At 37.8% G+C, this 14,828-nt stretch overlaps 1 protein-coding gene across 1 annotated transcript in view; it reads left to right on the plus strand.

The window, feature by feature from the left end:
* The window catches only part of clvs2 (clavesin 2), a 67,209-nt gene extending 54,863 nt beyond the window's left edge, over positions 1–12,346 (plus strand). Inside the window, exon 5 of the mRNA XM_023279991.3 lies at positions 1,169–12,346. Coding sequence (XP_023135759.2) covers positions 1,169–1,262 — 94 coding nt within the window. The 3' untranslated portion in view covers positions 1,263–12,346. The remainder of the gene's footprint in view (positions 1–1,168) is intronic.
* The last annotated feature ends 2,482 nt before the right edge of the window (positions 12,347–14,828 follow it).

A 14,828-nucleotide genomic window follows, 5' to 3' on the forward strand; every position in this document is an offset into this window, starting at 1 on the left:
ATGTCATATAGTGTCATGTAAATGTGTGGAAAGTCAACGAGGGGAGGTTAGTGGTGCATTATGGGGGAGTTCTCCAGTAGTCTATTCCTATAGCAGCTTAACAAATGGGTAACTCAGGATAAAAGAGGAATGTTTAAGGCTCATCTTGAAAGTAGAGAGGGTGTCTGCCTCTTAAATGTAAACTGGCAGCTGGTTCTACAATAGAAGAGTCTGATAACTGAAGGCTCTGCCTCCCATTCTGCTTCTGGATAGTCTGGGTACCACAAATAAATCTGCAGTTTGAGAGCAAAGGGCTCTGGTTAGACATTAAAGTGCAATAAGGTCTTTAAGATACAATGGGACTTCGTCATAAAGAGTTTCATATGTGAGAAGAAGGATTTTAAATTATATCCTGGATTTTACAGGGAGACAATTAAGTGAAGCTAATATGGGAGAAACGTGACTTATGTTGTGAGTTCCTCTAAGTACTGGGTTAATGGACCTTTCTGATAATAATGACTTACAATAGTTCTGCCTAGAAGAAACAAACGCATGAACTCGTTTTTCAATATCAATCCTATTGTTGAAAGAAGACTTTCCTACAGATGTGTTTTATGCATTAAATGTCAGGATACCTGTTCAAGAATAACTTCAAGATTCCTCACAGTAAAACTGGAGGCCAGTGCAATGCCATCCAGAGTAACTATCTAGTCAGAGTGTTTCTGAGGTGTTCAAGGCCAAATACCATAACTTCGGTTTTGTGTAGATCTAGAAGTAGTACATTAAAGTTCAACCAGGCATTTAAGTCCTTAGGATATGCTTGAAGTTTAGAATAAATGATTTATTTGGCTTCACAGATAAATATAGATGGGTGTCATCTGCATAGATATGAAATTTATATAGCATTTCCAAATAGGTTTCCTTAAGGGAAGCATGTGTAAGTTGGAAAGTATCCGTCCAAGCAGAGAACCCTTTGGAACTCTACAGCTTTGTCTTGTGTATGAGGAAAGATCTTCATGGACATGACAAACTGGAATCTTTCTGACAAAGAATTTAAACCAGCCAGTGCAGTTTGTTTAATCTTGTTTAAAAATTTCACATCCAGGTCTCAGTTACTAAGTATCAAGGAAAGCTTTAGCACCAGTAATACAGTAATGCTGATCATTTTGTTTTCTGTGTGTTCTTGCAGGTCTCAGTCGGTGGTGGAACCTGGAGTCCTGAAGCGACCAGACAAAGTCAAGAGCGAAGAAGACAACATGCAGCCACTGCTCTCGCTAGACTAAACCACACTTTAGCAGCTGACAAGCAAATGCAAATCAGTATTTACACACACAAATACACTGACTTACCCGTGCACATACTGGAAGCAACGCGCGCCCTGAAAAACACCTTCCTCCAGAAAAACGCTGCCGCACCTACTGTTGGATTCAAGTTTCAAGACAACCAGAGACGAGAAAGACGTTTCCTCAGATCAAAGGCCATCCTAAGAGCTACTGATGGTGTTCTATATATTTATTTATTTATTTAGTTATTTGTCAAGTGCCAATTCAAGAAACTGTAAATTTACGTCTTTGAACAATCCAGTATAGGGAATGGAAGATACGGCTCAATAGCAAGCAAAACTGAAAACAAATGACAAACAAATGGTGAAGGTCCCACATATGTGTGAAAACAGTGTTTCTTACAGTTGTGTAATATATAGATGAGGAGGGATGTGAAAAACTGGAAATAATTCAAAGAGGGCTTGGAGCCACTGCCGGAGCTTCGGAGCAGCAGTTTTTTTTTCTTTTTTGTACAGTAATTCGAGGAAACTATGGGCAAGAAGCACGGCTCAGGATTAGCAGCAGCGACGTTATCGAGCTTGTTCAACCTCCTGGACCCAAACTGGCAAACAGGCAGTGGGTTTACTGGGAGTTTACTGGGTGTTTATTAGGGGGTTTGGCGTCTTTCCTGTGAAAACAATGTCTGAACTATCGGTCTCGCTCCAGTTATCTCTTGGAAAAGCAAACCCCCCTTTACGGTAAGAGCTGGCTCTATGAATCATCTGCTGTTTCCTTTCAGCCATTTTCTCTGCTTCTCTGACCCACATGTCACAGAATACAGTACTTTCCTCTGCCATTAGTTGAAAGCTGCAGGCTCTTTGTGAACATTGACTCACATCATTATTTATTTGTTTGGCAGAAGATGACCAAAAGATATATTTTCAGAATATAATGGGCTGCCAGACAAATGAAAAGGGTTAAATGTAATTTTATAAAAGCAGAGAAAAGGCAAGTGTGTCATCCTCTCCTTTGACTTTGTGGCACATGTGTTGTATTTTTGGCAATAATAATCTTCTGACAAGTCAGGCATTACCACAGCAAACCATCTGTTTCCATGTCATCGGGGTAAACAATTATAAGATTTGGGAATTAGGGACTACAGTACCGTACTGGTGTGTTTGCATGTTTAATAGAAAATATACATATGTTACACAGTATTAGTGACTGATTATTTTCTGCCTAATACCCTGAGATAGAATTCATTTATTTTCCTTAATCCCAGCTGTGACTGAATTTCTTTGCGTTTATTTAAGCACATAATTAGCATTTGCAGTTTGACACTTGCTAGCTTTCTCTTGAGCTTTGAATTGTATTCAACGCTAAAATAATAATTAACAGATTGAAGACTTTAAGCATTCATGTGCCATCAAGTGACAAGAAAATGACTTCAGTAGCACCATTAGGTTAATTGTTTTTATTCTTTTGAGTACAGGAAGTAAACTCACATTTTGGCTTTCTTGTGTTCAATGTGTGGCTCAGGAACTAGACATCTTTTAGCAGCAGACTCTTAGAGTCTTTTCACACCAAACTCATTTGAATCAGCTGTAAAACTTCCCACAAACTACAACTCAGACCCAATCTGAGTTTCACTCTGGATGAAACTGAACCATTATGTTTTGTCTCTAGCTTGAGGAATTTTTTTTGGAAGGTATTACGGCAGGTATTAGTCAGAAATTAGTCACTGAAAGGGGAAAGACGAGATGCCTCAAGATCAAAAAGCAGTGTGTGAGAAGAAAATTAGCATTTTTATGATGATCTACGTAGCATTGGGGTGTTTTCCAGTGTGGAACTTGTGGCTGTCTTAGGTAACCTTACTTTGTGTTCCCGCTGCAAGAACCACTGCCTGTAGAACCTCTTTTAGGGCCATTTATTTAAAGAAAAGAGTACCTACTCCACATGGATCAACATAACAAACCCTCTATTTTGTTATTGTCTGTCTGCCTATACAACTAGAGCCACTTGACCCACTTGAACTATAAACTATTATTTGTCGTCATTTTGATGCACTCTGAGTTGACGTTGCAGTCAAACCTGTCAGATCCAACTCAACAATGGAAAGAGAAAGCCTGAAGTGGCCACTTAGGTGGTCATTCATGTCAAGGTTTCCACCTCCTTGCATTTGCCTGAAGTTCCTGAAGCTGCCTGTTTTGGGTATTTGCAAATCAGTCAATGTCAAGTATAGGAAGATGCAACTCATGTGGGCAATGATGACAGGATGAAAGTATGCAATATAAAGTACTCCAGTGCACTCATGTAAAAGCCATGTGAAACCAAAAATAACCAAATCAGTGTATATAATGAAATAAAAACATGAAGCTTCATTTGGATTTTCGGGTGTGGAAAGGCCCTAAAAGGTGTCCTGTGGAGTTTAGGACCACTAAACATGGAACAGAAATGCTGCACAAATTAGTCAATAAAATCTAAAACAATGCTTTGTTTACAAGACAAAATTCACAAGGCCGCTTTAAAATGTTTCCTGAGCACACAACATCTGCAGACATCTGGTTAACTGCAATAATTTAGCTCAAATAAGTTCACTGAATAAAGACACACACAGGACTGAAGTTGGAAACATGACTGGGAGTAAATGTGGTCAAAGTATGATCCTTCATATTTTCTGCAGTTATTATTTTCTGTACAGATGTTTTAAAGACTAAACAATTGTTATACTTTATTTCAGATTATCCATATTTAAAGTACAGTATTTTATTATAATTAGTCAGATTACACTTTAAATTCAGCAGGTTGACAAACTACTGCTGCAGTGTAGATACAGTAGGATATATTTAAAGTGACACACACTATTTTTTTTTGATTGCTCCACTAATGTTGTCCATAAATACTTTTTAGCATGAAACTGTCACCAGCTGAAGGTGTTTGACATGTTGTAGTTTAGGTTCTTCCACATCACCCATTCCCCACCGGCGCATGCAGTGCAGAGGTATGACAACCGAATGTTAAGAAGGCAAAGAGGACAGGAGGCAGGAAAACTGTGACTGTGATGAGCAGAGCAGCAGAGGCGGGCTGGAAAACAGACAGCAGAGCAGATCACAGAAAAGCCGGCAGGCAAGAAGCGTGAGGTGGCCGGCTGCAACGAGAGCAGACAGCTGGAATGTTAAGCTATCACACCAGCGTACATGACATGTCAACCCCACTTAGAAGCGCTCAGAGGCTCAACCCTGCGCAAAGTGGAGTTAGACTCCGTTATCAGTGGTTCCCCCTTCGGCCCAGTGTGGTCCGTATGGTTCCACTGAAGTCTAAATCAGGGTTAGATGGAGATAATAATCTGCCAGTGTGATGATGATGATGATCACTGTACTGAATATGTGATCAGTCAGAGCAGTGAGGGAAGCCTGGAAGGATTCTTCTGTTTAAAGCTCAGAGTAATGTCTTGTCTTGTTGAATTTTTATTATTAATTCACCCTTCGCTTAACCCCGTGTTGCTAAACGTGTTGGGCTTTTGGTTATACACGGCACGTATTCAGTTTACAATGTCACCAGTGACAGACTGAGCAGGTCCCATAGTGTGGCCCTTTTTAGCAAGTTAATTAAAGTCTCGTACGTCCCCAGTGTGTCCTTCACATTTCAGCTCAAAATAGTGCAAATGCTGATTTCATCCCTGTTCTAAATGGGGCATTTTACGTTCTATAGCTTTAAATGCAGCTGACTTGCTGCTGCTCAAGCCCCTTTCAGGAAGAAGACTCTCCATGTGTCTGTGATTGACAGTGACCTAAACAGTTGACAGCACTGCAACAAAAACAGCTGGGAATTCCTTTTTATTGCTTCTAGGTTTCTCTCTAAGTGATCATTTTACATGGAGATTTTGCCAAATTCAATGATTTAAACCTTGTTTGTCAAAAGCAAATTTTAGTGGTGCAGAGATAAGTAGCTTACAAATGGCTATGAATACTGGTTAACATGAAGTCTTAATGGACTGAATTTCAGTCACTATTTAATATTCGTTCAGGTGTCTGACAGCAGAAACAGAAACATATGTAAATGACAACATCTTTATTGTGAATTCAGTCGTATTAAAATACAGTACATATGAGCATAGAGAGCAGGAGAGAAGCAAATACATGTAAACGCTCGCTGAGTTCAGGTTGAGGCACAAATTATTAGGGAGAAACAATATAAAAATGAACTTTCACCAACTTTCAATTCAATTGTGACTCCTTAATTTCATATAGTGGCAAAGCTACAAGAGGCTATAGCTACATGTCTGTATCTTCTTCCAGTGTTGTCAGGTGGACAGTAATCAGTGTGTTTGTACAATAATGTGTACAATTATGACTAATAATATCTTAAAAAAAAAAATCAATCTGTGTGATACATCTGACATGTCAGAGTTTCATTTTTTTTTAACTAAGAATAAAATGCTAATGAGCTGAATTGGAACCAGCCTGGCTAGTCATCATACATTAAACACTTCAAGAATGTCTTTCAGAAAACTGACCTTGAATCTGTCATTAGTGATCCAGTCACTGGCGTCTCATGAGAGAGTCGCTTGTTAATCTCCAGACCTGTTGTGAGCAGACTTTCAAGTGCTCACTGTGATTTATATATGTTAAGATTCGCTCTACAGCCTGAATTTTCAAGTTTTCATTGTAGTCACACCAAATGAACCAACTTAAATTAGCAACTTTACATATTCGTGCAGCTTGTTGCCAAGTAAAACCAAATATAGTGTTTTCCTTCTAGACAATTGATTGCTTAGAGTTAATATAGGTTTTTATTTTTGCTGTAACTGACACTGGTGATGCCACGATGACAGCTCTTTGTCAACGTGTCTATGGTTCTTTTCATTGAGGCTCATGTAAAAGTTTTTCCTCACTCAACTGTTTGTAATTAAATGACATGGCATGAATGCAGCATTAAAACAAAGACACCACACTCCTTTTGAGTTGCTTCTCTCCCTACAGCCCCATATACACTATAGGCTTGACAGAACGAGTTCAGTTTGTTGAGCTATAACTGGACAATCACTGCTGAAGGAGTGGGTTTAGTAAATCCCACTCTATCAGTTGACTTCACTCACAGTCAGCTGCAACTTCAACAGTCACAGCCTCCTGTTTCTGTGTCCATTATGTAATAAAGTAAAAACATTTTTACTGAGTAAATGCAAGTTCAGTGCAGGCGTCCATGATAATGGCACTAACGCAGGTTGTAAAGAGAGAGGGGAAAACATTGAGCACAATCATCTCCTCACAATCAGCTCTATTAGAAGGAAACAGCTCCTGATACTCTGATGATTGCATCATTAAAGTCATTTTAGGAGAAAAAAAACACAATAGGTGCTTTTTGAACTCCATTTATCAAGGCAGAGCTCTTTCTTTTCAAGCCATTTCTTAAAGAGATTTCTCAGTGCAGTGAGACCCAGTGACCTCTCAATGCCTGTGACGGTGGCAAAAAGCTACCGGGGATGAAAATGATGGAAAATTACACCGGCATTGTTCTCTAAACCTACACACAGTCGCCTTTTCTTCAGAAAAATCCAGGCATGTCATCAGCCTAAATCGCAAAATGGGATTGAAACAGTAAAGAGGCGGCGTTTTAGAAACAACCCCAAGCTCAGCTTTTATTATGAGATGTTATTTTGGTGAACCGTGTGGAGTTCAGCATCATGAACTGAAGTTAACTCTTGGAAGAAGATTGGATGGATGCTGGGGACAACAAGCTCTGACAGACAGCTCTGTTTTTTGTGATTACTTAGACTGTAAACCTGCAAAAAAAATAACTAACTTTTAGTTATTGTTTCACTTGCTGCAGTAGATTGAACTAATTTAAGGTCTTTCCAGAGTCTACAGGACATTAAATGTTTTGCTGTTATTTAATAAACCTCCAAAGCTTTAAAGATTTTAATTCAGTGAGAAAGTCTAGTCAGTGTAAAAGCTGTTTTGCCATGCAGAGTCACAGGGGAGGGTTACCAACTTCCAGAGGAACTGTCTTGCCTAATCTTGCAATTAATTCCTATTTTAAGATAGTTAATGTTTACTGTTAACCACATAAGATGCATCCACATACTGTTTTATGCAAATAGTAACTCTGACAGTGTAAATCCTTACTGTGCAGCATAGTTTGCTGTTGCATGTTTCAGATTTGTTTACACAGCTCAATACAAACACACACATTCGCACAATTACAAATTACAATGACAACATATGGATTATACATTACTTTTGATTCTAAATCTGCTTCAGTAATCCTTGACTCCCAATTTAAAAAGGCCTACAATCCCTGCTGATTCTTCTTCGTGAAGACTGAAGACTTTAAAGTAAAAATGAATATTTGTAATTATCCAATCCACTCTCTTCAGGAATTACATTAAATGTGACAATAATAGCGTTTACATGCACACTAATATTCCACTGTTGTTTTGAATTTGATATAGGCCATGTAAACAGCATGTCCCGAATACAGCATTTTTCGATTACGACATGAAGGATACGCCTTTAATTTTCATTCTTTGAACACATATATCTCAATTGGTGTTATACTACAGACACATGAATTCTTGCCTGTTCTCTGTTTGTTGCACGCAAACCAACAAGACAACAGTTTGCAAGAATGGGGTAGAGATGTATGCCAAAAGAAAAGGCCATATTTCAATTCAGAAGGAGAAAGACGCCTGAATTTAATCATTAAGAAAGGAAAACTTGGATGTCAATGAGTTTTTTGTATAAATATCAGAACAACAACCTTTTACCTGTCTATGGAAAACCAGACAATGCAAGTGGGAATATTATTATGATATTTGTATATTCATTACTCATATAAACAGCTTAGGAGGATGATTGTCCTCTTTGGACGAGGGACAAAAACTGGAACATTTTGTGCATGTAAATGTAGTCAGTTATTTATATCCAGGGCTAATGTTCAGTGCCAGTATTGGAACCGCAGTCTGCTCGGAATGAGATAAAAATAAAGACATAAAAACCCAACCAAGTCATTGTAGTTGCCAAATCTTAGCAAGATAAAGTAAGAGAATAATCATCTTCATCCAAGATATCACTCACTGAACATAATCTGAGGTTTCTCTAAATCATCTGATAGCAGTTTCTTCATGGTGATGGGGATAAACTATCTAAGAAAACTCTTCTTCAACTGAAAGATAATCATCAGGCTGTTTTTTTCACTGCAGGACCTTGCAGGCTGTTTGGTGAAGGATTAAAACCTTTGAGCTTGTTCCAAAGAATCGACCTGGTAGAACCTCTTCCAGTTTAGAACCAGGTACCGCTGGGCAGGTGTTTCTGAGATGCCCTGGAAAAGTTGAAGACAATGAACACTATTTCTTCTTCCCCCTTGATGTTCTCATTCAACAGCAGTCATCTCCTTTGAAACATCACCGCCAGCAACGTAAAAATGACAATATTTCTAACTTAACAAGCGTCCATTGTTCCTTTGTGCTCATAGAACTGGCAGTGACAACTAACAATTTCATTTGGAAGACACTTTTATCCAAAGCGACATACATCTCAGAGTAGATACAAGACAAGGTAGGTAGGTAGGACAACACTAAGGACCTTGCCTAAGGGTCATCATTAGACATCTGCACCCTGACCTGGATTTGAACCACTAATCTCCCATATCAAGGTCAGGGATGCCAGTCATTGAGCTGTCCAGCTGCAATATGCTCCATTATTGCTATTTATCATTGTTTTGGTGCGGTCAGTGGTCAAAGCTGTTGGATCTTGCACCACAATAGAAACAGAGAGCCTGAAAACTCCAATTACAAGGCCGTTCCTTTAAATGTTGGTTCCACCTCATTTCCTGCCCCGAGTTCCTGCAGTGGAAAGACGCCTATTAATAGCAAAGCATATTTCATCAACAATCTTCAATCCAAAGTTTTATCAGCACCAGTACAGCTGCCAGTTTTCAAAAACACAAAGGTGTAAATTTAAAGCCTTTAATATTAACAATAAGATTATTTTTGTCAAACCTTTTTTTTTTTTTAAAACTAACCAAATACTGGCATTTGTCAGCCTTTTTTCTGACAAATGCATTAGAGAAGTAATTGTACTAGTTTGAATTAATCAGTCACACACTTGGGGGGAAGTATACAACCAGACTGTGTGGACATCAGAGAGACTTAAACAAACTGTGGGTCAGAGGTGATGCAGACAGACACACTCATGAAGTGTTTTAGATGCAGATTCATGTGCGTTAGTTGATCTATTTTTCACAGTTGCAGCAGAACAGTAAGAGCCGATTCAATCTGAATATCAGACGTTCAGGAGGAAATGTAAAGATCAGCTTCATAAACAGGGACACACACACACACACACACACACACACACACACACACACACACACACACACACACACACACACACACACACACACACACACACACACACACACACACACACACACACACACACACACACACACACACACACACACACACACACACAGCCACTGTAGATGCTTCCAGTTGTTAGGATACAAAGTTTACATGAAATAAACATCTGTATACTGCTTGAAGCTGAGTGTCACTCAGAGCATCCTGCAGGTTCGCTGATTATTTTAAAGTGTTAGTTGTTGGTATCAGAGGTTTCTGTTGTAAAACTATGTAGGGGACTTTAAACACAGTAACTCACAGGTGAAGATTTTTAATTTTATTACAGATATACTTTATTGGGTGATGCTTTGTGCTTTACCACACATGCAAGATTTTTAAATGGTTTTTTTTTGTCAGTATTTTATTAAAATTGCTATCTACCTTGTTTATTACACAGGTGTCAGATGTTGTATGAAGTGTAAAGTATGAGTTTAGAATCTGTTTTTTATTTAAGAAATTCAGCATTTCGAATGTTATCTCTGTGTTGTTGTTATGTCTGTCCTACTGATTCTTGGATGAAAATATTGCTGGAGACATTTCAGAGACCAGCTGTAACAGACGTAACAGTATCGACGGCTTTCAGGTTTTTAAGCCACTCAGAGAGCCACTGTGGAGGTCCTCAGCGATTTACCTACACCTTTGATTCGACCATCTCAACAAATGGGAACACAAATAACTCATTTCTGGGGTTTTTTTCCCTGGAATTGTGTATACTTTAAAATGGACATGTAAAACCCACATGCTGTTTTTGTCGCATGCAAAGTAAGATTTCAAGAACACACATAGAGAGACATAAATGAATCATCTGTGAATTTACATTTAAGTTTATAATGTCTATTTTTACCACATTTGCAACCTACAAGCTTAGATTTGCTACCTGACATTATTTCATCTTCCATTAATTTTGCAATGCTTCACTAATCTAAACAAATGTCATAGTTGTGAACCAATAATGGGCGTCCAAGAGAGCCGCAGGACTTGTAAATATAGCATCAAGTTACTATATGTGTTTCAGCACAAGCCGAACTCGCAAACTGCTTGATGAAATGATTCATTATTGTCTTTTTGGCATCAGAAGACTCATATTTTCTGTGAAGAGCAAGCTGCCTCACGTCCTGAAGCATCTCCAAACACTGCATGCTGTCAGCTTTAGCAGCTTCATTATGAAATATTATTTTTTCAAAAAAAAAGCATCAACAAAGTAAATGGAAGAAGTGAAATTAACTTTTGAGACTTCACCATTTTATGGAGAAATTATAGGATTTTCACATTAATTGAACTTCAGTGAGAGCATTATTGGAATCCAAGAACCATCAGAGGATTTTAAAAAGCTTATATGTTAAAAACAAAATCCAACTTTAAGGTTCTTCTTGGTGTGAGGTTTGCAGTATTATATACTGCATTATATAATTTAGCTTCATCAAATTGCATGTTTTTCAAAGAAACAACTGTGATAATCATGTATTTCTACTACTGCAGTGCATAAAATGGAGCTTTTGACTGCTTTTTGACTCATACTTTCTCCATTTTTACAGCTTGTACTGTAGCACAAAACCTTACATCCTGTTGATGAGACCAAATCACTTTGTATGGGGAAAAAACAGCAAACAGATGTACATTTCATGATGAAACACACTGATTAAGAATAAAAAATCAGCTGTAGTTATTCTCTAGCGGACCTCCATGGTAGTTCCCAGTGTGGCTAGCAGCACATTTGTGATAAAAATAAAAACCCTCCATGCTTGGGGCAGCATTTCTCCAAGTCAGGACAGAGCTTAATCCCATTATGAAACATATACATTGATAATGTCCATCATGTGTTTGGGAGTTTGTACAAGAGATGACTTTGCCATACCTCCATATAGAAATTGGATGTATTGTTTGCCTTCATCTGGTTCAAACACGGCTCCGAAAGAGGACAAGTGTGTTTTTACTGATGTACAATAAATGTCCTGCTGTTAGACAGGCAATCCAAACTACACTGATTAACAGGACTTTGTTTTCCCAGTTAATAGATCAGTGAAAGTGGCAGAAATGACAGCACAGCCACTTTATAGATTGATACAATGTTCACAAGAGTTTTGTTCCAAAGTGAAGATATTAAAAAAACATTATCTCTGCAAATAATGTCTGTCATGAAAATGTTAAATGAATCAATCATATTTGTCTGATTTTATTAATCAATTTTCACGCGCTGTTATTCACATTAATGCTTCATTTTGGAATGAAACTGTGCATTCATAAGCTTTGTCAGTGTACTATAGACTCTGTAATGATTTATTTTCTTGTAGGTAATTGGACCAGCAATGTTCATTTATCACTGACGTTGACTAATGTTCGATTTCTCTCAGCCAAAGCCACTTCTTCCATTAAGAACCTAATGTATTGTTTCTTCTCATTAAGTATTTGTGCTTTGAACAGTTGGACGCTGAATGACATTTTTTTAATGACTGATAATTTTTTGAAAATGAATGCATTGCTTTCAGTTGATTTATTTAATTTTCATATCACTGATTGTATAGTTACAGTAGGAGCTGTAGGGAGACCAAACTAAACCTGAATTGTGAAGTTATTATGGAAAGCCAGTATATTATAGGAGCAAAAGCTGTTCAGTTAGCAGGTGTTAAATGTATAAATGTCCTCAAAGGCAATTTGCTGAAATGCATTATGTAAAATGATCAAAATAAATATGGACACACGCAGATTTTCTCACTGGTCACAGTTGTCTTGTTTTTGTGTCTTATGACTTTTTTCACCACATTTGTCTTTTCAAACCAACACAGTATCTGAGCAGGGCTTGACATGTACAGTGGCATGATAAAGTTTGGTCCAGATTTCCATTTCAGTGAATAGTTGAATGAGTAGAGCTGATCTCTAAAAGTCATAAAGTTATAAATGAACTTTCTTTACAGCTTTTTAGGCAAGAATAGTATATGGCTCGTTTCACCTCTATTCACCAGATTTTAAAAAGCGTTGACCCATGACTATCTCCAACTCAATATTGACTCAGTTGACCATGTGTAAAATCTAGGGTAACAGGCAACATTAGTTTTCGAGTTAACAATTCTCGAAGAAGGTGGGGTCATGCCAATTCTTTCTTTTTGAAGAGTGACAGCCTGATAAATAATGTAGCTAGAGTCCTGAATTTTTGCAGACTCATTGATGTATACATGTGGTTCAATGGTTATATGATGGTGCCAATTTGGTTAAATGTCTATGTTTCTGTCTACTCCAATATTCCACTATAAAACTTTATTTTTTTACCCTAAGATGCTGGGTGTGATTGCTTAAGTTACCACTTTTCCTAAAATTATGTGAAGCATTATGAGTTGGAAGACCTGGATTTTCCTTGTAATCCAGTAACAATATTATGTAACTCTTCCAGTTGGGACACTATTGGAATAGTTGTCAGAATAATTTCATTTTTTCTCATAAAGTTATGCCTCTGACTAGTACCATACTCTACTATACTCTAGGTTTTATGCTTAGTGGAATATCGGTGTAGACAGAAACAGTGAATTTTTTTGACCAAGTTGGCACCATCATATATCTGGTTTGTATTATCTTACAAAACAGAGTCGTACCATTGAACCATATGTACATATCAATGAATGAACAAAATTTCAGGACTCTAGCAACATTATTTTACAAGTTATGTCCACAGAAAGAATCGACATGACCCTACTCCTCTTTAGTAATTTTTAACGCGCAGCTAATGTCATCCATAACCCCTGGTTTTACACATGGTAAACTCAATTAATATTCACCATTTTAGAAAAAATACTGTCAAACTGAAGATGGTCAGGTGTGGAGCATTCAGTAAATTGAGCCAGAATGACCCATATTGTTTTTGTTTTGTGGAATTTCACAGTGAAAAATGCAAGATTTTTGAGATGTGAATTCCAATAGAGCTTTTGTCAAGGCCTTAATTAGCTTGTTAGGGATATCATTTGTTCACAGACATCATTAGCAAAGTCCCGGTGAAGCGTGTTTCAAAGCTTTACAATCTTGTTCCAACAATCAGCAGCCGTGAGCTTCAACAAGCAGCAGCATTGTACTCTGAACATTAAAATAACAGATTCCTACAAAGCAGGAGAAGGCTGTGAGAAGTGGTGTCAGGTACAATCAGTTTGCAATTTAATTGAGAAAAGGCAGCTAATGGGATCAGTGGAGGTCACACTGAGTTCTGCAAGACAAAGAAAACTGTCCCAGACAACTGCTTGAAAGGCAAATCAAAACCCTCAAAAGACCTTCAAGAAGATTGACGAAGTCCCTGAAGTGGTGGTTCAGCGACACCTGCACAAATATGACCTTCAGTGAAGAGTCTTCAGAAGAAAAACATCCTGCATTCTCGAAATTCCACATCAAAGGTTTGAACAGCTACACAAGCCTGCTGAAGTTAAAAAAGCACTTTTTAGCTGCAATGGTTAAAGGTTTCTGACTGTTAAATGCTGGGATAGCTCCATCTTGCTTTGGCCTTGTGATATAGCCTGTGGCAGAGGAAACATGTCATTGATTAAAGGGAAGAATGCATTCAATTAAATAGCTGCAAACTCTGAGGGTAAACATCATAACTTCTGTAAAAAGCTGAGGATGAAAAGAGGAGATGCAGCAACAAGATAATGATCCTGAACACACCTGAAAATCCACCTCAAGAGGCACGAGTTGAAGGTTTTGCCCTCAAGGTCCACGACCATAACAGCATCAAACATTTGTACATTGACCTTCAAAGAGCAGCAGACGCAAGACGACCAAAGAATCTCACAGAACTAGATGTGTTTTGCAGTCAGAATGAAAGATAAGCCTGACAGGTCTACAATCTGTGACAACCTTCTAATGTGGTGTTACAAATATTGACTCAACTTTTACTCCACAAGCCCTTTTCTTTTTATTGGTCTTTACAAACTGTAAAAGATTAAATAAAACATAAATCTTGCTTAAAATATTAAAGAAATGTTTCATCTTGAAATTTATTTGAAAATCAGGTCATCTTTTTCCAAACCTTTGCATGTGTCTGTAACAATCCTCACTGCAGCAGGGCAATGATAATCAAGATGGACACAAATACAACATAAATTATCTATATTGTGTTGTTGCTGTTGCTATGGGGGACACAGGAGGACATTCGTCACAGAAATATCTACAAATGACACATTTACTGACATCTTAAAACCTATGACTAATTT

This window comes from Amphiprion ocellaris, chromosome 12 (assembly GCF_022539595.1).
Source record: "Amphiprion ocellaris isolate individual 3 ecotype Okinawa chromosome 12, ASM2253959v1, whole genome shotgun sequence".
Taxonomy (NCBI): Eukaryota; Metazoa; Chordata; class Actinopteri; family Pomacentridae; genus Amphiprion; species Amphiprion ocellaris.